At 41.4% G+C, this 26,223-nt stretch overlaps 3 protein-coding genes across 3 annotated transcripts; 2 read left to right on the top strand and 1 right to left on the bottom strand.

Moving 5' to 3' along the window:
• Positions 1-436: 436 nt before the first annotated feature.
• On the top strand, positions 437-9,676 carry LOC127450753 (5-demethoxyubiquinone hydroxylase, mitochondrial-like). Its single transcript, XM_051715080.1, has 6 exons — positions 437-602; positions 6,010-6,185; positions 6,431-6,545; positions 6,933-7,072; positions 8,094-8,162; positions 9,459-9,676. The coding sequence occupies exons 1-6, from the start codon at positions 500-502 to the stop codon at positions 9,534-9,536; spliced, it is 681 nt and encodes a 226-aa protein (XP_051571040.1). The 5' UTR covers positions 437-499; the 3' UTR covers positions 9,537-9,676.
• Positions 9,677-14,732: 5,056 nt separating this feature from the next.
• LOC127450741 (inositol 1,4,5-trisphosphate receptor-interacting protein-like 2) lies at positions 14,733-17,711 on the top strand. The gene has a single exon (XM_051715067.1). It carries the CDS (start codon positions 15,232-15,234, stop codon positions 16,705-16,707), a length of 1,476 nt encoding a protein of 491 aa, XP_051571027.1. The 5' UTR covers positions 14,733-15,231; the 3' UTR covers positions 16,708-17,711.
• A 6,467-nt stretch (positions 17,712-24,178) lies between these two features.
• Positions 24,179-24,700, bottom strand: LOC127450963 (protein LDOC1-like). Its single transcript, XM_051715455.1, has one exon. The coding sequence runs from the start codon at positions 24,698-24,700 to the stop codon at positions 24,179-24,181; it is 522 nt and encodes a 173-aa protein (XP_051571415.1).
• Between the last annotated feature and the right edge of the window lie 1,523 nt (positions 24,701-26,223).

The raw sequence follows: 26,223 nt of genomic DNA on the forward strand, positions 1-26,223 counted from the left end.
AATTTATTTAATACACGAGTTTCACAATTTGAGTTGAATTACTGAAATAAATGAACTTTTCCACGACATTCTAATTTATTGAGATGCACCTGTATATTAATAGTATTTTGACTTTGTCATGATGAGATGAGCCGATTGCATTTTAAACGGTATTATTTAGACACCACAATACAAGAATGGACATCCATTTAACAAATAAACTTTAAGGTGAATCCTTATAATTGGTCGATCGAGCATAAACATTTAAGCCATTGAATAGCGCCATGTAGAATTTTAAAAATGTACATTTATGAAAGAAAAGTTCGATCTGATGACGCATCTTTTTTTCTCGTCTTTCATTGTCTCTTTATTATTATTTATTTATTTATTTACCTGAGCGCTACAATCATGTTTTCATAACGCCAGCCGGTGACGTAGTATTCAAGCGCAGCTCATTCTGTTTACCACATGCATACCCTGCTCCCTTCAATGACACCTGGCAATCGCTCCGTTATCAAACATGCATAAGTTTGTCAGACCTCACCTTTTTCTTCGAGATTCTCTACAGCCATTTTTACCGACTTTGCAAGGAAGTCAACTTGTACTTTGCACAAAACACAAAGGTAAGTTGGAATATTTCAAGATTAGACAATTTCGTAACTGCCTTTATGTCACACAGTGGTGTAGTCATAAAAAGTGGTTTACAATTGCCCAGTCCCTGTTCGTCAAACACTTGTAATGGGAACTTAAATGTCAAAGAATTGCAGGAATGAACCATATTTACAGGCGTTCCTGCGCAAGACGATGCTTAACATTGAAAAACAGTGCGGACGGACGCAAAAACGCATTCAGTGTGACCGTCCCCTACTAAAACGCTTTAATACAACGACCAGGAAAAAGAGAGAAAGTGAGAGAAAGGTGTAACATGAAAATAGTGTATTTCTCCTTGGATTAGTGTCGTTGTTTTGCAGTAAATAGTGTTTATCATAAGGGAAATGTAAGAAAATCACCTTAAGTGACATATGCAGTAAAATGTAATGGCATGTCATGAATAGGTGCGTTTACTGGTGTTTTAAAATCCCAATGGTAGGAAACGTCTCGGTTACGTGCCTCGGTCCCTGAGACGAAGGGAACGAGACATTGCGTTCTGCGAAGCATATGGGATTGTCCTTCCACACGACCTAGTTGAAACCTCTCTACAATAACGCCAATATTCTAATATTGGCTATGGTGTTTGAGCCCCGCCCTTTTAGGTGCGAAGCTGTCCGCTATAAAAGCAGCCAGTAAACACCATTCCTCAGAATTTTCTGACTGATGGACAAAGAGTGCATTGCTCACACCTCAAAGATCTCTGAGTCTTGTAGTGCAGCCAGCATTCGCAATGTCTCGTTCCCTCCATCTCAGGGAACCAAGGTTACATACGTAACAGACGTTCCCTTACGACTCAGTACACTTGACATTGCGTGCTAATGCATATGGGGAACAGAATCCCATCATGCTGCAATACACGACATAACCTTCCCAAAGAAGAAACATGATGCCGCAGTCTCACGGGACAGCGACCGACATGAGTATGCCGCAAGTGAATGACCCTCATGGTCAGCCAGGAGGGGAACACTCATATATATATATATATATATATATATATATATATATATATATATATATTCTATGAACTATGGTCATATAGTATGGATTACCCCTTTCACGAACCCAGTCAGAAATGACGTTTATTTATAATGAAGTGCCTGTAACTTTGGGAGCACAACGGTCTGAATTCAGGTGGTTGTGTAAAGTGACAGGGAGCCCGTACTTAAAAAGAGAGGCATAAGTATATATTTGGCCAATAAAATAGCAAGCGCTCTAGACAGAGAGGACTTGTCTTGAGAGAGATGTCATGTCTGGGTTGTAAAACCTTACGAATTTGTTTTGAGAAGACCATCCTGCTGCAAAACATATGTCTTGTAAGGACACGCTGTTCGTCCATGCCCATGAAGAGGCCACGCCTCTAGTTGAGTGTACTTTAACACCAACTGGGCAATTCGCACCCTGCGACTCATAAGCCAGGGTGACCGTATCAACGATCCAGTGAGAAAGTCTTTGCTTGGAGATGGACATTCCTTTCGTGCATCCTCCATAGCACGAAAATGTGTTTAGGGCTGCACAAATCAGTTCTGAGGACAGATGTGCGATAAGATCTGTTTCTGAGTTAACATTTTGAATGGGTGCGTTGCGAGTGTGAGATTCAAGCGTCTCAGAACTAGAATGGTCTAAAGCCCGCTGTCCTTCTCCAGAACAAGGAAATACCGGCTGGAAATCCCACTGTGTGTGTCGCAGTCTGTGCACGCAAGACCAGCACATCCTGTGGTCAGACCACAGATTGTGCTCGATCTTTGTAAACACCAGCTCTGACATGCCCATGAGGACTTGCCACACATTCGTGCAGCGGGACAGCAGGCTTATTAATCCATATGAAACATCCTCTATCGCGTTCTTTGCAAGAAGATTGTGTATTCCGGCTTGTAACACCGGCGTGTCTTTGGACGGAACCATGGAAGACAGAACACCGTTAAAACGGGGCGGCCGACGTGTAAATTGGATCGTATAACCATGTTCAATCGTTTTTAGCACCCAGTCGGAATGCCAGTAAGAGCTCGCCACGCGTCTACGTAACGGGACAGAGGGTAATTTTGATTGCTCATAACATGATATAATGCGCTGCTCACCATTGGGAAGCAGTTGTGCATAATGTGTGGGCTTTGAAGTGGGAAAGCTCTTTATTGAAAAAGTGTGATTGTCTCGTGCATGTGCAACGAGCGCTGTAATTTTTTTGCAATCTTTGTAATTCATTATAAGATATAATGTGCCGCTCACCATTGGGAAGCAGTTGTGCAAAGTGTGTGGGCTTTGAAGTGGGAAACCCCTTTATTGAAAAAGTGCGAGCTGTACTCTTTTGCAATCTTTATATGTTCATACATGATACAATGTGCCGCTCACCATTGGGAAGCGGTTGTGCATAATGTGCAAACTTTATTGCATGTGATTAATGTGAGACACCGAAAACAACATATTGAACAACATTTTGAACAACAATATTCCTTTCCCAACAAACAGCAGTGGGGAAGAGGGGAACAGTATTGTGTGTCAGCAGCGCTTTTGCTGTGCGTGGCTTGCGCTGAGGCGGCTGCCTTTGTTTGGGCCACGGCTTGCATGTGGGGTTTTTAGCCGGGCGCTGGCCCGAGACAGAGCAGGAGCGAGCTGGTTGTGATGAAGTACTGCTCCGTTTAGGCATAAAATGTTTCTTAGCCTGTGGTTGTTGCTGAGTCGTGACGTAGCGCTCAGCAAATCTTTCCACAGAGCCTCCGAAAAGGCCAGCTGGAGACACAGGAGCATCAAATAGAGTGGCTTTTCCCACCTCACGCATTTCCATGAGGGTCAGCCAGATGTGACGATCCAAAAACACCAGGTTGTTCATAGACTTGCCAATGGACTGTGCAGAGAATTTCGTGGCTCACAGCTCTAAGTCCGTAACGGTGCTGAGCTCTTTAAACGTCTCTGGATCGTAGCCGTGCTCGTCCATTTGTTTAAGGAGCTTAGCTTGGAAAACTTGGAGCACCATCATCTCATGGAATGCTGAACCAGTTTGGCCTGCTACAGAGTATGCTCTTCCAGCCAGTGTGGACGTTAGTCGTCACGGCATTAGAAAGATGAACTGGGCATGAGTTCCACGCCTTGCTAATCGTCGGCAGAGATGTGCCGCTACCGCCTCTTTCGGGAGGGTAGTTGGGCATACGTTTTGTCTTCCCCGTGGTCCACTTTATTGAGAAGAGTGGAATTGCTGCGCGAGCGAGCTGAATAGGGCACACGCCAGGATTTTGTCAGTTCGTTATGAGCTTCCGGGAAGAGTGGGGCAAATCTGCGGAACACGGTCGCTTAATGGCGTCTAGACTGCACAAACCATTCATCAAGGCAAGATTTTTCAGGTTTCTCCAGAAATTACTCAAGACCAAGCTCTTCGACCGCCCTTGAAAGGATGCAAAGCATCTCCTTTTCATTGCACGCTCCTCGCCCTTGCTGGGGGAAGGGGCGGCAGCGTCATCCACTGGCCACTCGTCAGATGCAGCGAGAGACATAACTTCATCCCCAGTGTCAGAACCATCGAACACTCCTACAGAGGGCTGAAGCTCATCACGCACATACTGTATCGGCATAGATGCAGTACATGGAGATTGAGCAGCTCACGGGGCGTGTGCCAACACGAGGTCCCGCCATGCCCCCTCGTGTGATCCCTAGGGTGTCACAGTAGAGGCGGGTGGGAGGGCACATGAGGCTGAACCGTTCCTCAGAACGAGGGCAATTCACGAGCGAACCGTCTTGAGACTCATGCCCTCGCTGTGAGGGCAGTCTGTCTCTATGAGAGCTGTCTCTGCATGGGCACGGCCCAGACAGTGAATGTAGCTCTCATGCTGATCTGACGGCTGGATGTGTCCATCGCCTAAGAAAACACTTACAGAACGACGGCTTTAAAAAGATGCGAACACGTAAGCGGCTCTTTTAGTTGTATGTGTGTGTGTGTGTGTATGTATGTATATATATATATATATATATATATAAAATATACACGCATACATGTTCACAATAACAAAATAGCATATAAGGATACACGATTCCTGCCAAAGCACTGCGAGGAATTAGGAAGCTGAAGCATCCATTCACCAGCAAAGCATTAAGGTGGAGTAAATGTTCGCCAGAAAACTGCAGGGGAGCAGAGAGCCTTCTCGTTGCCGTGAAGATCACACCTGCTGACTAGTGTATGTCGCCGTCAAAGTAATAGAGGGTTTCTAGATGAGAGATGAATCGCTGTCGTGAGAGAAGAAAATTCTGAGGAATGGTGTTTGCACGCCTTCTTTAATAGTATACAGCTTCGCACCTAAAAGGGCATGGCTCAAACACCAATATTAGAATATTGCCATTATTGTAGAGAGTTTTCAACTAGGTTGTGTAGAAGGACACTCCCATATGTTTTAGCAGAACGCAATGTCAAGTGTACTGAGTCATAAGGGAACAATTAACATGCACTCGAATGCTATATGATTTTGAAAAAAGTATCTTTCTTCTGACAGAAAACACGACAGAAGACGTCCACTGATTGTCACTGATCTTTGCCCCAGCCGTTTCTGTCAAGTGTAGCGTCCGTGTAAAGCAACATCTGATATCACACACAACTCACGTGAAAGGTGTGTGTGTTTCAGGTCCATTTCTCTCGATTTGTGAAACATTCTCAGCAGTTTGTGTGTGTGACCCTAAAATACGGGACAAACGGCATCGCTTATGGATTTCATACGGAACGCAATTTTTTCCCTTAATTACGGGACGATTCCTTATTTTACAGGACGTTTGGTATATTAAATAATTTTACCTGATACTGCTTCAGTGTGAGGGTGACTCTCTCTCTCCACTCACTGTTGTAATTTCCCTCAGTCAGTGATGGTGGTGACAACGGTTGTCAGTGGCGGGGAATGGTAGATTTCAAGTGATAATGCACCAATTACAACAGAATCTCCAGTTTCACAAAACAGCATCCAATAAAGTTAAAGGAAACTAACATGACAGTAGATTATGGACTTCTAAAGCAACAAAACAAGTCGGTGTACGCAAATATTGATCCTTACAAGTCGTTATACGCAAACAGCCCTGGGAAAAATGTAAGCATACAGCATATGTGTGCGTATGGCCTAGACTACACCACTACTCACTATACATTGTCACTAAAAATATAGTACATGACAATGTGTAACCAGAGAAATTACATCCACAGATGTACTCTACTTTGTATTTACATGTTAGTGTCTTACTGACTACCAGCATTTAGTTCACCATATTTAAAATGCCGTGGTATGAGATTTGGTTTTGAGAATGAAAATCTAATCACTGTCTTTATACAGAGACTTATAAAGAGAGCTTCTTAATTATGCCACCTTTAACATGGCATTACACTATTACCCTTTTACTTTTTTGTGTGCCTTTCAGTTGCTGTGTTAAGTGTGAGGGGATTTGGTGTGCTGCCTTCCACTGATGATAAGAAGGAAAAAGCCATGCTTCACAGGATGATGAGAGTGAACCATGCAGGAGAATATGGTGCCAACCGAATCTATGCTGGTCAGATGGCTGTTCTCGGCAATACACAGATTCGCCCGCTCATTCAGGTGTCAGTCCATAATCCAAAACTAAAATCTTGAATATTAACACTGTTTTCCTTTTTTGTGTGTGGGAAGATGTAGTAGTTATACGTTATATAATTTTGTTTAGAAACTACAAAGGTCCTACTGTATGTCAAGTACCTAAGACAAGGCTCTCCATTCAACAATGTCTGCTTGGTGACAGAAACATACATTTTGATAAACATGTTGAACATGCACTGCTTGTGATGACATTTTAACTACTGTTACAGGAAATGTGGGATCAAGAAAAAAAGCACTTGAGTAAATTTAATGAGATTCTGGCTGAGAACAGAGTGCGTCCAACCCTCCTGCTTCCTTTGTGGAATGTAGCAGGATTTGCTCTTGGTGAGTCTGTAAACATTTGTAACAATAAAATCATAAGTGCTGACACCTAGTAATGTAGATTCAGTGTTAAGAAAAATTTTCATTTAGTTATCAGTGTAATTGTAAAAATGCTTTTTTCGCAATCAGCCATGATTAATTTATTCTGCGAGTGAAAGTGTTCTATTATAAGGGATTTTTTAATTAAAGCAATTAATATTCAGTTGATCATGTGATTTCAACATGGTGGCGCTCATTAATGTGCACCCAGCACCATATGTACAATTCAGCAGCTTTGTCTATAAGACTGACATGACTAGAGTCATGTAAGTGTACATCATGTGTGCGCATGTGCATGTGTGCACGTACCATTCAGTGCGATGCGTGTAACATGGCTGTTTTTGTGGACAGGGGCTGGCTGTGCTCTTTTGGGAAAGGAAGGAGCGATGGCCTGCACTGTGGCTGTAGAGGAGAGTATCTCAGAGCATTACAACAGTCAGATCAGAGCTCTAATGGAGAAAGATCCTGAGAAGTACACAGAGCTGCTGCAGGTGGGTATAAGCCTTTAAAATAGGCCAGGCTTCATACTTTTCAGATAAAGAAACCGCAGAATCATGATGATGCTTAAAATCTGTGGTAAAGGATTTTAAATGGATTAGCTTCTTAATATAAAATGCATCAAAAAAATTTTTTTGCATAGTGGTTTAACTTTACGAGTAGGTAAGTGGATAAATGGATGAACACTGGATTTTCTGCCAATCCAGAGGATACATTAAAATACCAAAAAACTCAAATAATAATGTTCAACAACTTTGAGTGTTTTTCAATGCCAAGAGCGCAGAGAGTGGACTTACGTTCTTATGAAGACCAGTCTTGCCAAGCTACCTTGGAAGATCAAACTCGAAAGGACGGGAGGACAGAGAATGCATGTACTGCAAACTTTGAGATGTTCTGCGATCTTTCTGTTGTGTAATTGCCCGTTCGAGCACATTTGTAGTCAGTGAGAGAACTACTGGCATTATCAACACCAGTGACAGCATTATTATTACACCAGTGAAATTTTGCAAGACTAGTGACACGCTAAAAGTAAAGTCTGTAACGCTTGTTTCCTCCATGTGTTTATTAAGTATTTAAAATGATGCCCAACAGAACAACAAATGTTGACAGAGTATAACGAATCTCACAAGCCTTCAGACTTTCGCAAGATAACTGTGGGAAATTCTGGAGGGAAAACACAACTATAAATGTCCTTTCGTCTGCCATTGTAGTGCCAGGTTCTTACCCACAAGAATCTGTCCGAATCATCCTTGATATTCAGCCTGATCAAGAACACATCCGGGTAATTTTATACATTCTTGGTACTCGAGTTCTTGATTATTGGAATTTAACGTTGGCAGTGGATGATGATGTCAAACGAGTCATTGAGAAAGAGGCTTTGTCTTATTAGCCCTTAAACAACTTTGGAATCACCCCCAAATGTGACTTCTTGAAACGTGGGTGGTTTGAGAAATATATGAATGATGATGTGGATAAATGAAATGTTACTTATTGACGGTGAGTTTTTTTTGTCAGTTGATCAAGAAATTTCGGGATGATGAAATTGAACACCATGACATTGGACTGGAGCATGATGCTGAATCAGTAAGTTTTCAGTCTGAATTATTGGCAGGGGTGTAATGATCCATCGATCTGGATCGATGTATCAAACTAATCACCAACGATGCGATGTCGTCGATTCAACGCGTAAACATTGATGTCTATTTTTTTTTTTTTTAAGATGCACCTTTATTTTGACATTCTCATGCTAGCCATAACTGTACGCATTTCCTTCATGCGATACAGCAACCTTATGATATTCGTCTCGTTTTATAAGCGCTAAATATGCTTCTCATGTGGGATTCGGATGTACACGGAGTGAATGAAGCCTGAAATTGTGCTCTGCTTTATCCGTGCATGCCTGTCAACAGGGAGCCGATAACATGCACAGTCAAATCCGGCTTCCCTTGATATCGTGGTACATATGACCCATTTGAATGCTGCATGAGAATTTTCTATTTTAAAGTGCTGTGGAGCAATTTAACCATGTCAAATGGCTAAACGGCTGCGATATTCTGAACAGTGCTGACGAGGGAAAGGAAAAAAACACCTGCTCTGCACCTTCATAAATTACAAGACTTTTCACATCAACACCCTTACTAAAATTTATCTAAGTAAACTGTAACAGAAAAAACACGGATAGCACATTCTCTTCTGTCGTGGGGATGTAAGTATTTTGGATTGAAAGACTTGCTTGACTATTGTAGAGATGAATTGTCACTGTAGTGTTTACCTCATTACACAAGGCAATGAGCTGTCATCAAACGATTGATGATCACTTGTATGTGACTTAAATTTTTACCTTTTTTTTTATTTTTATTATTTAATTTTTTTTGTGGATGTCTCGATGTGGATACTAGATTTGCACTATTCAGAGAGCTCAATAAAATATTCACATTGTATTTTGGTTGCATTTGTGAGATAATAAATGTAACTGATTTTGTAAAATAGGCACGTAAAATTGTAATATTGATCGCAGGCCCCTGAATCGAATCGAATTGAAATTGTATCATGGCCACTGATCTATATATATATTTATATATATATATATATATATATATATAAAATCAGTGATCATGGCAGACTTTGAAGTATCTGCAAACATCGGATCGCTGGCTAAGAGAATTGATATAAGATTGTATCGTGATGAAGCTTGCGATTTACACCCCAAAATATTGGCATGTGTATGATTTGTTACAGATCATCTAACATTAATTTATAAATTTAAACATAATAAGCACAACCTCAGTAATGCTGTTGTTCCAATTATTTTTTTATTTTAATTTTTTTTTAATTCTGTTTAGGTGTGTATAACTGACACATTTTACATCTTTATTGCAGGTGCCTGGACATCAGCTGATGAAAGTAATCATACAGGCTGGCTGTAAAGCTGCAATTTTTGTCTCAGAACGTGTCTAAATAGATTTTCTTTTTGTTTTTATTATTTAAAAACTATTTTATTGTAATTTTATACATGGTCTGACTTCTTTTAACTATATTTAAGAATAATGTACTCTACTGTGTACAATAAATGTTTTGTTGACATGGAGGTCATGTCTTTCTTTACGGGACTTTTGTATTTTAGGACACAAGAGGGCAGTCTTTTCAAGCTCATAAAAAGCGGTAAAGCCTGAGCCCCGTTGGTAGTACGAAAAGTTGTAATGGAGATTTCTGAAGAATGAGGTCTATCCACATGTGAGGAAGCAGAGCTTTGCCTATGAAAGTGTAATAAATGTCTTTTTATACTGCTGTTACTATACCTATATATTTTGTGGCCCTACCCTACTTCACACAAATGTTAAAGAGGTTGAAGAGATAAATATTATTAATTTAGTCTAATTTAGGTGAATTGCTATAAATGCCAATTTGTTATTTCAAGTTGTGATGCCAGTCATGCCAGAGATATTTACCGATAGAATTAAGGGAAACACGGGTGGTTATGAAAGCATGTAACTTAATCTGCGGAGCAGAGACACAGGGAACAGCTGGCTGGGAGGTCCTGGAAGACTGTCTCTTTCTTTCCATGTTTCCCATGACCTAATCTGTGTCAGCCCAGAGCATGCTGTCAGCCCGTAGAGTCCATAGAGACTGAAAGAGCCTCTGTCAGGCCTGCAGTTAAGTTCCTTACAATAAGGGGTGCACAAGTCTGAGCCTACCTCTGAGCCCAAATGATTTTATTTTGTGCTCTTTTATAAATTAATGGACATTCTTTCATATTATCAGCATAATCATTTGAGTAAAAGGTTGAAAAGTTTACAAATTAAAAATTAATTTGTAAGTAGTACTGTATTTGCTTTAATAACCTTGAGATGGAATGAACTCTACAAGTTGTTCAAAAAAAGTTAATTAAGCAAATTAATGGCAGTGACTATATAAACTACTTTGTACAAAAGGCCAGATTTCCTTGCTTCCGTTGAAGCACACAAGATGCTCCTTGTAACATTGACAAGTCATGCCAGGATAACATGGATCATCAGGTTCTGAACAACTTTTGAAATCTGCCAGTTTTATTGTATGCTGTCATCAAAGCAAAAGTGGCACAGAAATACATGTTAATTTCTCAACCTTTTACTCAAATTGTTATACTAATAATATAATTTGTAATGAAAATATTTGTGTAAAATTATAAAAGAGAGCAAAATAGAAGCATTTTCAATAGTGGACTTTTGTAATCCACTGTTTTAAAATGTAGGTTGTAAATTCTGTTCATGTTGCCAGTTTAGGAGGTTTGTATGAAGACTTAAGATGACTGGCTATGAGTGCACAAATTACACTCTTGGCCCCTCCTCTTTGTCAAGAGTCCTTTACACTGACTTTGCTGATTATGCACTCATGAGAGGTCTGTTTAGTTTGGCAGTTTCTGTGAGGAGGCAGAGCTACTGTATACTCATACATGCACCCAGTGAGAGAGAGAAGCTGATGCAATCCTTGTGTAACATGAAGTATTCCTCAGCTTACAGTCTGCCATTATTTGTGACCACATGTATCCCATAACAGACTCCTCAAAGTTTGCAAAGTTTCTGAAGATTGAGGTTTACAGCAGACTGTTTCAACCACCCACTCTTTTAAGGCTGCATTGTAATGTACAAGTTGCTACATTTAATGAAGAAGCTTTTTTTTTTTTTTTTTTCTGTAATTCTGTATCAGAGGAAGTTGACCCATCTGGAAACAATGCATGAGTTGCTCATTGTGAACAGATCACATGTCTTTAGATCTTAATAGCACACTGTTTCTGAGAGCCAGCTGGTGATAAAGCTCTTTTACATAGACCTGTGTGCACAGGATAGACAGTAGACTGCTGACTGTGGTACAGAATTATTCTCCATTCCCTGCTGGGGAAAAAAATGTAATAATATACACGTCTTTGCGCTAAAAAATAACAACAACAAAAAATGAAGCTAGACACAACACCACGAATGGAGCAGAACACAGATGTCTTGAGATGTTTTTAACAGTTGAAGTTCATTTTAACATGACACAGCATCTAGAAAACAGGGTGCTACTGCGCTAGACGCTGGATGAAAAAAAAAACAGCAAGACATAGCAGAAAGCTGTCTTGCCTGTTCACATAGGAAAATAATTGAAAAACAGCACACACGGATGCAAAAACTCGTTCAGTGTGACCGGCCCTTAAGACTGGTTAACTGGTCTCCAAACCTGTTTATCTCATAGCATTGGCTTGCTATAAAGCTTTTAGTACAGTGTACTGTATGTGTTGTGCTCAGAAGCGTATTGTTATCAGTATAATCATCAGACTCAGTATTATGCAGTGGCAATTTCTCAGGGCCAGCAAAATGGTCTCTGCTGGCCTAATATGCCAAATAAATAAATAAATATTTTTCATTTTTTCATTCTCAATCACCTTTTTGCCAATGTATTTTTAATTGCTTTCCACTCTTAATTAATCTACAAACAAGTAGAGAAAAACGAAAAGTTTATCCAGTCAGAATTTATTCCTTGATGCTTACAAGAGAAGTGTGACAACTGTTTCACAAATCACATGCCTGAAGCAGCGCGTGAGTTTGAGCTCCACCCCATCAGGCCTTCAGAATTTCTTCAGAATCCCTCAACAGTGCAAATGAATGAGCAACTAAAGTCAGATTGTCAGATTCATCAGCCTATCAGATTGATTTATTTGTTCGTGGTGGGTGTGATCTTTAGGATATGTCCCGGTCGAGGCCTTCTAGCTGGCCTTGAGTGACGCAATCACGCTTTAAGTGACGTACGTAAAAAAGAGAGAAAGATCAAGCTGTCTGACGAGTCAGCTGTCACTGCTGTCATAGGCGTTGAGAAAGAGATCCTTATGAATTTAAAAACATGAGGTGTTCTGCATGACGGTGTGATTGCTTAATTTATTAAACAGGAAAGGAGGACTGATTTTCACCAAGTAAATTGGTAAGTGCTTTTTGCATTGTTATAGCAACATCAGGAGTTTTCTAAGTGTAAATTAGGCTGCTTGAGCATTCAGTGTCAGATCAAGTTTTGAAAAGTAGTGCTGCGTTCCATTCAACTCAGAATGTCGGATTTTACAACTTCCTACTATGAAAAGTGCAATGAAATGCATCTTTAAGTCAGAATTACAACTTGTAGGCTCGTGCAGATATTCTCACACAAACATGTCGACACTCAGGGAGATATACAAAGTAAGTGATAAACATTCACTTTATTAAGTAATATCGATAAATGAGTTTGTTTCCACATAACATGATAATAAACTTGTGTAACAAACACCTGCAGAAACAGGTGTATAAAACATTATAATCTCTTTTGATAATCGTACACCTGAAGCACAAATGCTAGCACTGCAGCATTGTTGCTAGGAGACATCTCTAATGAGAGTTAAACCCTTGCTAAACTAACGGGAGGTTGCAGTTTTGTTTCCTTAAACGTCAGCTTCCGAATATCGGGGAATGGAATGTATTTCTGGTCGGAGATATCAAGTAGAAATATCCCACATCCAACTTGAATGAAACGCAGCATAACCGTGTACTCTGACGAAATGAAATTTATTGCAAGCAACATTTAAATTGCAAATATTATTAGATGATTTTTCCAGGTAGACCTCCTTGGTAGATTCATATGAAAAATTATTATTTTTGACGTTCATTTCACAAAACAGTCATGCTGCAGTTAAAATTAGGCTTGCTTGAGCGTTATGTGTCGTTTCAAGTTCTGGCTTTCGTGCGTGGACCTGTTTTTAAAATGTCAGTTGGTATTATTGCCACATAATGTATGATAGGCATAGCATTTTATTCATTGTGAAACTGTGTTTTCTTAATGGCATGAATCGCACTGAAGGCCTAGACTTAAAATGCATGGACCGTGGCTGGTATTATGAATCATGTAATTGTGGGACTGTTTCTCAATGCTGGTTTCCCCCATGGCACCAAATGCTCACCACAAGACAATCTTCTTCTAGGGGAGGGCTGAATTCAATTCAATGGTAAATGCAAATCATCAGTCCATTTATCTGTTGTTGTGTGGTTGTTGACCCCTTGAGATACCTTGGTATTTTTAGAGTGGGCCACATAGATCAAAATAGCATGAGGAGTTTGATAAGAAGGGACTGGACAGAAACAGAACAGTAATTGCCTCCTGTCCATTGCCTTTTCAAGTTCTTTATCTTCCCCTTAGAATGAATATCACTTCCTTCCTTAGGCAGCTGCTTGGTTGGTGACCTAAGTCCCAATAGACTGTTCATATTATCTAAACACAGTTCAGTCAACCATGTTGAGTGAGCTATCTTTGTGTTTATCCTCTGACGGGGTCATAGTTTTGTGTGACTTAGCCATGTGGTTGTTTTTACTTGACACATTGTTTGAAAAATCTGAGGGTAGTGGTTTAAAAGTGTACCCATCTCACTGTTTGAATGAGTACCTGATAAAAACTGTGCAACAGAGTGACTGGCTACTTTGCTTAAATTCAAATTTTGTACACTGTTCAGGGCTTTATGCATTTGGAAAAGATGCGATTACAGAGTGATTAGGAGCCTCAGTTGTATTTGACTAAGCTTTGAATAAGCCATTTCAAAGCCTTGTGTCCATAAACCAATATAGTATTTAAAGGCTAATTTTCACATAGCCATAGAAAGATATTCTGCTTCTGTGAACTCAACAAGAAATACTGTTGACAAACTCAGTGGTTTCTTGTTCAGTATTGTAGGGGTCAGGGGGGCATCAGGTAAGGGCTCACACAGAGGTTAGTTGTTGACAACAATTAACAAAGGTACAGATATCTAACTGTTTCACCCTGTCACAGATACCAAAGTGAAATACTTTGTATGTATGTGTGCAGTCTTTTTGAAAACCTTCTCAATGGTGTTCTGTGTTGTGGTTTTACAGGGGCCACACCTCTACTGACATCATCTTTTATAATTAATTCCCAGAATTTTACAAAGGGAGTTGTGGGCCACCCAAAAAAATTAATTCTAACATTTACTCACCCTCAAGTTGTTGTTGAATCCATATGATTTTCTTTCTTCAGTGGAACACAAAAGAAGATGTTTGGGTGAGTAATAATTTTTTTTTTTTAAATATCCATTGAAATATTGCAGTTTTAACTTTGAACTTTTGAGACACTTGAAATGTTAACCGTGGTGTTGGTTTCTAAGTTTAATTTTTATATGTAGTTTGTGGTTGACAAAACTCTAAGGCAAGGGCTCATTCTTTCAATTAGCACTTCCCATTTTATCTCTGTTTCTTTAACTGAAGAGGTAGGAGGGAGAGGAGGTGTGGAAAGGCTCTGGGTTCTGAACGCCTCTTTTTTTTTTTTTAAATATAAAATTCTCTCTCAAGAGATTGGCATTTCCTCTGAGCTCAAACACTAAGAGCGCGCTCTCCAATTTCACACAGTGCTTCGCTTTCGACAAAAGGGGGGGATTTTCAAACATTCTGAATGACAGGACTGCTCTTGCCCTCAGAGCACGCTGCATCTGAAACTTTACAGCATAAACTTCCCCTCACACTACAGATAAGGAAAGTTGGGTTTCGTTTTTTGTGTGAGAGGGCAGAACGAACATCAGCTTGGCCTTGTTTTCAACAGCTGGAAAGATGGTTCATCATGGGCTAGCTCCAACTTTTCTCATTCAGCTGGAGTGGACTGGAGGAGAAAGAGGATGAGGATGAGAATTTACACTCTCAACCTCAAGTTGTTCTGGCCGCTGGTCACTTGTATCCTCACCATTCTTCTACTACTGCACCAATTAATCTTCAGAGGTTCGGAGGACCAAGGTACCGATTGTTCTGACCAGGGACCTGGAGCTATCTCACTGTTTAAGTACATCCTAGCTTTCATTTTATGTTACTTCTTCATTAAGTACTGCTCAACTCAGCCTGGCTCTGCTAAGAGAGGTTTCCAAAAAGAGATACACTCAAAATCAGGAGTATCTAAGAGAGATCTACTGGATGATCACTACGAGAAGCATGTGCGTCTTTCTCCACATGTTCTTGGCCACAGTAAAGCCCATGTTGCCAAGCTGGTGAGTGAACTTGTGAGGGTGGGACGCACCAACATCCCACCCGAATCTTCTCTGGCCTTCCGGGGTGACTTCATGCAGGTCGGGAGCTCATATGAAGAGCACAAGGTGGGCTTGCCAGATTGCTTTGACATCCTGGTACCACTGCGGGCCCCTCAGGGGCTAAAACTGGAGGCTAGTATTTGCACTGACAAACATGGGGGACCACCACTGTGCACGCTGAACACACCTCGCAAGGCAGAGTGGACGCGCCATCACAAAGGTTTCACTGACATTTTTATGCACTTACACAATGCTCAAAGTACTTACAGGATGAGTCCAGACTCTGTCCAGCGCTGGTTTTACACGGCCACTCAGCGTTCCCTTGCTACCGTGCGTTACCCATTTGAACAGCGCTGCTCCCTCAGTTTGGCTCTCAATGAGGAGAAGCAGCTACTACTACGTCTGATGCCCCACTCTGATTATGTCTGCTGCCACATCTCCATGGGCGTTCGGCTGATCCCAGCCTGGCCTCTTGGTGACGGCGCCTTCTTGGTGGCATCCCAACGGGCTCAGCAGGGAGAGGACCTGTGGACAGTGTATTTTCCCCGACAGGAGCAGAGACTGCTGGGATGGCTAAAAGGCAGACTGCCATCCAGCTCTTGTCATCTGAAGTGCCTTCAGCTTCTGAAAGAGGTACGGAACCTTGGTGGGGAGACATTGGACCAGCAGGCCAAAGCTGAATGGCGAGGAGTCCTTTCTTCCTATGCTCTGAAGACTGCTTGGCTTCGTTTGCTTCTCCATACATCCCCTGAGGCCTGGGAAGAGTGCAGCCTTGTGGACAGACTGGATGATCTTCTTCGCAGTCTAAGGGAAAGCCTACAGTCTCGGGTTCTCTGCCATCTACTCCTTGGTGGTGATAATGGCCTTCTGCCAGACTCAGTGACTCTGCCTAAGATCGTGAAGGAGACAGTACCCTCCAACCTGTGGGCTGAAATCAGTGATGACACCCTTGATATGGTCTCCGCCCGACTGGTCTACTCATGGAACCATCTCCCTCGCCTAATTCGCCTTGGACGACCACAGAGGACCAGACTGGGCAGAGGTGTCCACTGCAAATATATAGATGCAGAGTAAAGGTCAATTATAACTGGTATTGCTGAACACACATCTATGGGTCGCAACATTTTAGTTGTTTATTTTGCCTGACATTCATGTCAGCTAGCATTGAGCATAGCGTTATTTTGAGTGAATGAATAATTTTGAACAATTACAGTTTCTTAATTAATACTTTGTGTTCAATGGATGAGTCAAATCAGAATCCAGAATTAGTGGTTAAGTCTGCCTTAGTTAATTATAATTGCCCAACTTGTGGATCAGGTACTGATGGTATCCCTTTTGTTTCACTTCATGTTACCTGTCAATAGGGACACCATTCAGTATATGCATATGATCTTTTTCCTTTCAGACACGCCTCCACAGGCTGTTGCCTTGGAGACACGCTTCCTCAGTCCAGGGTCACTTATTCATGCTGTAGCACCAGAGGTTCTTATTGATATCTTGCACCTTATTGAGTGCCACTAGTGTAGTTTGTTATTCTCTTTTCTGCTCGATACCTCATCCATCAACACAGACCTGTTCTTACACAAAATGGTCACATTACTTGGTCATTTATGTGAGACAGATCTGATATAGTGAAAAGCAAAGAGAGGTCCAGGTTATAATTCCTCTGTTTAGTGTCATCAGCTTCACAGGGAAATATTTGTGGTACTTAAGCAACAGTCTTTGAGACTTCTTGTCTGTTTCTTAAAAACAAAAACAAAAATGAAACAAGGAAATGAAAAGGAAATTCTCAGAAAACAAGGCTTAAATGTAGTCCTAAACAAGCAATGTAAAATCCAGAGAACTAATGCTGATTGTATGTTAATTAATGTATATTTTGTGAATTCTTCGTTAACTGTAAAATACATTGTACTTGATGCTCATATAAAAGAAAATGAGAGGCAATTTGTACATATAGTAAATATAATTTATACAAGTATTTTAATACATGAATTGAAATACATATCTATATATATTGGACTGCACAAGGTTTTGTTGTATATTTGTTCATTGTCAAAATAAAAGTGACTCAATTCTGGACTGAAACAACCAGTTCCTCTCTTTTTTTTCTTTTTTTTTTTTTAAACAAAGCATCATGTTCAGTGTTAAAGATTGGCTGATCTTAATTCATTTCTTAATATAATATTTGAAAAGGGCATAACAGTATCCTCCTTACACCACCTATAACCATCTGAGTATCTTTGTACTTTAGAGGCCATAAAAACTGACATAGAAAATTAACAACAACAACAAAATCAGATTTGTACTGCAAACTAGAACAGGAAGACTGCACATAACATGTCAGCATTTTTTCCATAAACAGGTAGTGTACATTTTTGCAAGCAAAATACATTTAGATATAATATAATGCTTCAAATATAATGTAGAACAAGTATTTTTTATTATTATTATTCATTTTTAGATCAACCCTAAAAAGGTTATTTGATATTTTTATCTGTGAAACAAACACATTTGTCACATTGCAAAGTGCATGTTTGTCTATTTTAATATATATATATATATATATATATATATGAGATAGATTTTAAACTGCAATCTGATATTTTTCACATTGACACAGCTTCATATAATTATCCTCTGTAATCCGGTTACGGAGGTGGGTTTGGGATGGAAATTGATATGAACAATGTGGGTTCCATAAGAAATCAAAATTTGTTTAGAGCAGGGTTTGTAAACCAGTTCTGACTCAGGGACCCCACACCCTAACTCTAAACCAACCCAGGGACACTAAAACAAAATACTAGATTTTATTTATGATGTTGTTCCTTTTATAATTGATGATAATATACCATTGATTATAAATAAAAAAAACTAAGAAAAACAAGCTCATTGGACATTTTGTATACAGTATATATATATATGTATACACACACACACACACACACACACACACACATATATATATATATATATATATATATATATATATATATATAGATAGATAGATAGATAGATAGATATAGATAGATAAATATAGATCCAGTGTATATATATATATATATATATATATATATACAGGTGCATCTCAATAAATTAGAATGTCGTGGAAAAGTTCATTTATTTCAGTAATTCAACTCAAATTATGAAACTCGTGTATTAAATAAATTCAATGCACACAGACTGAAGTAGTTTAAGTCTTTGGTTCTTTTAATTGTGATGATTTTGGCTCACATTTAACAAAAACCCACCAATTCACTATCTCAAAAAATTAGAATACATCATAAGACCAATAAAAAAAAACATTTTTAGTGAATTGTTGGCCGTCTGGAAAGTATGTTCATTTACTGTATATGTACTCAATACTTGGTAGGGGCTTCAATTACTGCCTCAATTCGGCGTGGCATGGAGGTGATCAGTTTGTGGCACTGCTGAGGTGGTATGGAAGCCCAGGTTTCTTTGACAGTGGCCTTCAGCTCATCTGCATTTTTTGGTCTCTTGTTTCTCATTTTCCTCTTGACAATACCCCATAGATTCTCTATGGGGTTCAGGTCTGGTGAGTTTGCTGGCCAGTCGAGCACACCAACACCATGGTCATTTAACCAACTTTTGGTGCTTTTGGCAGTGTGGGCAGGTGCCAAATCCTGCTGGAAAATGAAATCAGCATCTTTAAAAAGCTGGTCAGCAGAAGGAAGCATGAAGTGCTCCAAAATTTCTTGGTAAATGGGTGCAGTGACTTTGGTTTTCAAAAAACACAATGGACCAACACCAGCAGATGACATTGCACCTCAAATCATCACAGACTGTGGAAACTTAACACTGGACTTCAAGCAACTTGGGCTATGAGCTTCTCCACCCTTCCTCCAGACTCTAGGACCTTGGTTTCCAAATGAAATACAAAACTTGCTCTCATCTGAAAAGAGGACTTTGGAACACTGGGCAACAGTCCAGTTCTTCTCCTCCTTAGCCCAGGTAAGACACCTCTGACGTTGTCTGTGGTTCAGGAGTGGCTTAACAAGAGGAATACGACAACTGTAGTGTCTGTGTGTGGTGGCTCTTGATGCCTTGACCCTAGCCTCAGTCCATTTCTTGTGAAGTTCACCCAAATTCTTGAATCGATTTTGCTTGACAATCATAAGGCTGCGGTTCTCTTGGTTGGTTGTGCATCTTTTTCTTCCACACTTTTTCCTTCCACTCAACATTCTGTTAACATGCTTGGATACAGCACTCTGTGAACAGCCAGCTTCTTTGGCAATGAATGTTTGTGGCTTACCCTCCTTGTGAAGGGTGTCAATGATTGTCTTCTGGACAACTGTCAGATCAGCAGTCTTCCCCATGATTGTGTAGCCTAGTGAACGAAACTGAGAGACCATTTTGAAGGCTCAGGAAACCTTTGCAGGTGTTTTGAGTTGATTAGCTGATGGCATGTCACCATATTCTAATTTTTTGAGATAGTGAATTGGTGGGTTTTTGTTAAATGTGAGCCAAAATCATCACAATTAAAAGAACCAAAGACTTAAACTACTTCAGTCTCTGTGCATTGAATTTATTTAATACACGAGTTTCACAATTTGAGTTGAATTACTGAAATAAAGGAACTTTTCCATGACATTCTAATTTATTGAGATGCACCTGTATATATAAAATACATTTCTTCATTTTTTTAAATCAATCCAAGGACCCCCTGCGGTAACTTCATGAACCCCCGGTTGAAACCCGTGGGTTTACAGAATAAAGATGTCACACTGGGGAAAGACAGGACCCAAATGCAGAGGTAAAGCTCACAAGTCTTTAATGAAACAGTCTACACAAAAGCACTACAGCGCCAGCTCGGTCAAACTCAATAAGGAAGTTACTGGGGCAAGGATAGTGTGTTTGTCAGTGTGTGTGCTGTGGACAAAGCAACCAACAGAACGGAACTACACACTAAACAGGAGAACAACATTAAGGTACAGCAAACAATGAACCAGCAAACATACAGCGAACACACAAGGGATAAAGTAGGGCGTGCAATCAGAGAAAGACAAGTGGAATGTGTTAGAAACCCATTACTGTAATCAACGCCTCCCTGGGAGTATGGGAGTGATGGGGTGCAAATTTTGGATACGTGAAAGACAGGTTGAACGCAATGGAGGTGAGGAGGTAATTTGATACAGACTGCAACCGGACTAATAACCTTGGCGATGGGGAATGGTCAGATGAATTTGGGACCCAGCTTATGTGAGGGGAGACAGAGTGGAATGTCCTGGGAGGATAGCCAAACCTTCTGCCCGCACACGTAAGTAGGGGGGTTTAGACCGGTGTCGGTCTGCTGACCTCTTAACACGAGTGCCAGTCTGTAACAGGGCTTCCCTGGCAGCTTTCCAGGTGTGTCTGCACCTCTGTAAAAAGGCGTGAGCGGACGGAACCTGAGTATCGGGCTCTTGGGCAGGAAAAGGGGGGCTGGTAACTGAGGCTACACCGGAAGGGTGACGACCCTGTAGACGACAACGGCAACGAGTTGTGAACATACTCGACCCAAACTAAACTCTTGCTCCAAGAAGAAGGGTTTCAGGAGGCCATACACCACAGGGTCTTTTCCAGTTGTTGGTTGGCTCGCTCCACTTGCCCATTCGTCTGGGGATGAAACCCAGAGGACAAACTAACTGTAGACCCCAGCTGTCGACAGAACTCTGCCCAAAAACCTGAGACAAACTGGGGGCCTCTGTCAGAAACTACGTCCACCGGGAGGCCATGAATAAGGAAGACGTGATCCCCTCGCTGAGGGTAATTTGGGGAGGGGAATAAAATGAGCTGCCTTCGAGAACCGGTCCACTACAGTCAGAACGAATGTGTTGCCATGAAAGGGGGGAGACCAGTTACAAAATCCATGGCTATGAGCGACCAGGGTCTTGAAGGGACTGACAGCGGTTTGAGGAGCCCAGCCAGGGGACTACAGGAGGTCTTCCTAGTCACACAAATAGGACAAGTGGTGACGAACTCACGAACGTCCCGCACAAGCGATGGCAACCAAAAATGCTGTCTAATGAGCGTTTGAGTACGAGCAGCCCCTGGGTGGCAAGTGACATTGGACGAGTGACTCCACTGAAGGACGTGCGATTGAACTGATCACAGAACAAACAGCTTACCCGCTGGGCATGTGACTGGCGATGATAATCGGGGAGGATGGTGTCCACTGGGGTGGTGGAGGTCTCAATTTTGAAACATCAAGAAAGGGAATCGGGCTTGACGTGTTTGGAATCTGGACAATACGAGAGAGTGAAATCAAAACGAGTGAAATATAACGCCCAGCAAGCCTGCCTAGAGTTAAGACGTTTAGCGCTACGGATGTACTCTAGGTTCTTGTGATCAGTCTAAGCCACGAAAGGTATCCCCGTACCATCTAACCAGTGATGCCACTCACCCAAGGCCAACCGGACAGCCAGTGTGAAAGAAATTATAATAGTTAGGTATATTGGAACATTATTATTTATGTATAAAATACTTTATGGAAGAAAATGTAGTGTTGGAGTAGCCCTGTGTTGTGCTTATGGGTTGAAATGGATGACCAGTCTGTTTTCCAGGCAGAAGACAATATCTTCTTGTTCATACTGCTAAGGGTCCGATCATGTGACAACTTGTTTGCTGAAGAATATACAATACATCCTTCACAAACATTTTGCTGAGTTTATATCACATGAAAAATCTGCTGAGGTTAAATCACATGTAACTTGTTTACAACCGATATAAGCCTGCCAAGTGTGTGTGTTTGAGAGGAGCCACAGGGGCTTCTCCCCCCGGCCGGGTGGTATGAATAAAGCGCTGAGGAAAAGACTGCATTGTATCCTGTAATGTGTTTGGAACACTCTCACTTGTGTGAATTCCAGGAGGAGAATTTCCATGACACCAGTAATTGCTGATTACCGACGTCATAATTCCGTTCATCCGGAGTTAACCGGTGCGAAAAGAATGCACAAGGATGCATCTTTCCATCCGAGGGAGAGCGCTGAGAGAGAGCCGCTCCAACACTGACCTCTGACACATCCATCTCCACCACGAACTGTAATGCAGGGTCAGGAGTAATTAAAATGTGTGCGGTGGAAAACCGCTCCTTGAGTTTAGCAAACGTGGACTCTGCCCATGGAGACCAACTAAATTCAGTGCGCGTGGAGGTAAGATCCATCAGAGGCATGGCAAGTTGGCTATAGTTCCTAATAAATCTTCGATAAAAGTTAGCGAACCCCAGAAACCTCTGCAAACCCTTGCGAGAATCTGGGGTTGGCCACTCAGTGATGGATTTAACCTTTGCCAGGTCTATACACACTCCCTCGGATGAAACGATGAACCCCAGGAACGGAACCGACTGCTCTTGAAAAACACACTTCTCCGCCTTGACAAACAGCCGATTCTCTAGCAGTCACTGAAGAACCTGCCTGACGTGCCGCACATGGTCTTGCATATTCTGGGAGAAGATCAGAATATCATCGAGTTAAACAAAAACAAAACGATCGACCATGTCTCGAAGCACATCATTCACGAGCCCCTGAAAGATGGCAGGGGCGTTGACCAATCTGAAAGGCATGACCAAATATTCAAAGTGCCCCCTATGGATGTTAAATGCCATCTTCCACTCATCCCTCTTCCTTATACGGACCAGATGGTAAGCGGGCCATAAGTCCAACTTCAAAAAGACGGACGCCCCCTCAAGAGTTCGAAAGTTGAGGACATCAGCAGCAGAGAGTAACGGTTCTTAACCGTGATGTCATTCAGCCCTCGATAATCAATGCAGGGTCTAAGTGTGCCTGCCTTCCTTCTCCACGAATAAGAACCCCGTGGGCGATGAGGAAGAGTGGATGAGACTGGCTGCTAAAGAATCGTTTATATACCTGTTCATGGTCTCCCTCTCAGGGGCCGAGAGTGAATACAACCATCCTCAAGTCGGAGAGGTGCCAGGACGCAATTCAATAGCGCAGTCGTACGGGCGATGAGGAGGAAGGGTCGAGGTGTGGGATTGGCTGAATACCGCCCTCAAGTCGTGATACTCCATTGGAACACCTGAAACATCTGCCGGCTCATGCTGCAATGAAACACAAGACTAGACAGGGGAGAGAGCAGAGTTAAGATGGTGTGAAGAACAAAAAGAGCTCCAGGACAGAACAGAGTTGGTTTCCCAATCAATGTGAGGGTTGTGTGTTACCAACCACGGGTGTCCAAGAACAACTGGGGTAGCTGGAGATCGTATGAGAAGGAATGACAGCTGATCAGTGAGATTCCCAGAAACCATGGTAACAGGCTTGGTAGAGTGGGTGATGACAGAGAGGGGCGTTCCACTAAGTGTATGTGCAGTGATAGGTTCATCAAGTCGGAATCTGGAAAGCCGCCATTTTAGGGCTAAGTCCGTGTCGATTAAATTTCCCTCAGCGCCGGAATCCACCAGAGCCGAGATAGCGTTGCAGCTACTACGACATTGCAAGTGAACCGGAAGGAGAGTGGGAAGTCCAGCATGGAGGCAGCCAGCGTGTGAAACTCAATCACGAGGTCCACTACTGACCAGTTCTCCTGGGAAAGTTCAGACAACACTCTCCCTGCCACCCGGCCCTGAGCGGTGTGATCGAAAAACCCTGCGGAGCTCAGTAGAAAACGCCTCATAGGACGAGCAGCAGGCATGACGGTTGTCCCACATTGCTGTTCCCCAATCTCCAGCCTTCCCGGAAAGGAGTGTGATAACACATGCAATCTTCATGGTGTCAGATGTAAAGGTAGAGGATTGCATGGAGAAGAAGAGTGAGCAGTGTGAGAGAAAAGCTCTTACAGATCCCTCACCTGAGTATGGAGCTGGGGGAAGGATTCGCACATCAGATCTGTTCGCTGAGGCGTGTGAAAATGTTGAGGGGTGAGAAGGTAAATCCTGTGCCAGACTAGGATCAGGAGAGAGGTGGAGTTGCTGAACCAGCGTAGTAAACTCTGTGAGCTGCGAGGCCATCTTTTCCATAGCACAGTTCGATGCGGAAATCTGCACTTGATGTCGACCAAGTAGTGCCCCTTGCTGAGACAGGGCAGAGCGAACAGTGGTCTTCTCTGCTGGGTCCATAGCTGGCTGGTTTATTCTGTCACACTGGGGAAAGACAGGACCCAAACACAGAGGTAAAGCTCACAAGTCTTTTATGAAGCAGTCTACACAAAAGCGCTACAGCGCCAGCTTGGTCAAGCTCAATAATGGAGCCACTGGGGCGAGGATAGTGTGTTCGTCAGTGTGTGTGCTGTGTAGGTCCGGAACAATCAGTTGAACAGTGGTGTGGTGCGAAGCAAAGCCCAGAACTAGTCTAGAAATGTATAAAATAAAACAAAGTATATTTACAAAATAAAAATGAATGTCTAATGGTATGTGAGTAAAACTGTTAAACTACACTCTAGGAATGATCTCTCTCATAATGACCTAAAATGTGACAGATGTCTTGGGTTATTGATAGGTTTGCAATACACTGATTTGCCCAAATATTCTCCTTGAAGCCAGACACTCAGAGTTTACAGTCTATATGTGGGTCCACTTTTACGATTAAAGCAGATCAGGGAGATGTCTAAAACTGACAACAGCAGAGGACACTGTAAGTCTATGTTAGATACAGTAATTATCAGCTATTCCTTTCTACTGGTTCTCAAGAGGAAGAACAAATAAAGTGGCTAAAATCACACAATCTCTATATCACACACTATTTCTCTGCATCCAATTGTTTATCATTTCATCCATCCATCTTGTATTTGCATTAGAACAATGAGTTTTTCCCAACTAAAATCTGCCTTACATTTCCTACTGGTTTCAAACATATGAAAAGGCCTTATTGATTTAAAATGATGTGGTTCAATGGAATATTCAATTAAATTAAATTTTATGTGCCAGCCCCAGGAGGAGGGCTTCCCCAGCTAAGTTTTGGTTCCTCCCTTTTTTTCCTTATCTACCTAATCATCTTAAAGAGTGGGCCCAGACAGAAAGCTCTGCTGATTTCAGCAGAATTGCAACATCAGTCATTCATTAAAGTTCTATGCTTTCCCCATCCCTTGCATGTTTGTTTGTAAAATATTTTAACTTATTTCATGAAGCTACCAATAAGAGTGTAGTACTCTCAGGTCCACTTAATACATTTAGCTATATTTAAATTTTCCCTAAAAATCAGTCAGAATAGGCAAAAAAAAAAAAAAAAAACATCTGCAGACCCCATCTGGACCTGCTTATGGTTTGCTCAGTGGGCGTCTGTACAGGTGCATCTCAATAAATTAGAAAAAGTTCATTTATTTCAGTAATTCAACTCAAATTGTGAAACTTGTGTATTAAATAAATTCAATGCACACAGACTGAAGTAGTTTAAGTCTTTGGTTCTTTTAATTGTGATGATTTTGGCTCACATTTAACAAAAACCCACCAATTCACTGTCTCAAAAAATTAGAATATGGTGACATGCCAATCAGCTAATCAACTCAAAACACCTGCAAAGGTTTCCTGAGCCTTCAAAATGGTCTCTCAGTTTGGTTCACTAGGCTACACAATCATGGGGAAGACTGCTGATCTGACAGTTGTCCAGAAGACAATCACTGACACCCTTCACAAGGAGGGTAAGC

Source organism: Myxocyprinus asiaticus, chromosome 13, assembly GCF_019703515.2.
Source record: "Myxocyprinus asiaticus isolate MX2 ecotype Aquarium Trade chromosome 13, UBuf_Myxa_2, whole genome shotgun sequence".
NCBI classification, from domain to species: domain Eukaryota; kingdom Metazoa; phylum Chordata; class Actinopteri; order Cypriniformes; family Catostomidae; genus Myxocyprinus; species Myxocyprinus asiaticus.

Excerpts from the sequence above, each read along its gene's own strand:
- LOC127450753 (XM_051715080.1), top strand. The coding sequence starts at position 500 with ATGCATAAGTTTGTCAGACCTCACCTTTTTCTTCGAGATTCTCTACAG. Across the intron at positions 603-6,009 it reads ACTTTGCACAAAACACAAAG|TTGCTGTGTTAAGTGTGAGG; the intron begins GTAAGTTGGAAT and ends TGTGCCTTTCAG. Across the intron at positions 6,186-6,430 it reads AGATTCGCCCGCTCATTCAG|GAAATGTGGGATCAAGAAAA; the intron begins GTGTCAGTCCAT and ends CTACTGTTACAG.
- LOC127450741 (XM_051715067.1), top strand. The coding sequence starts at position 15,232 with ATGAGGATGAGAATTTACACTCTCAACCTCAAGTTGTTCTGGCCGCTG.
- LOC127450963 (XM_051715455.1), bottom strand. The coding sequence starts at position 24,700 with ATGGACCCAGCAGAGAAGACCACTGTTCGCTCTGCCCTGTCTCAGCAA.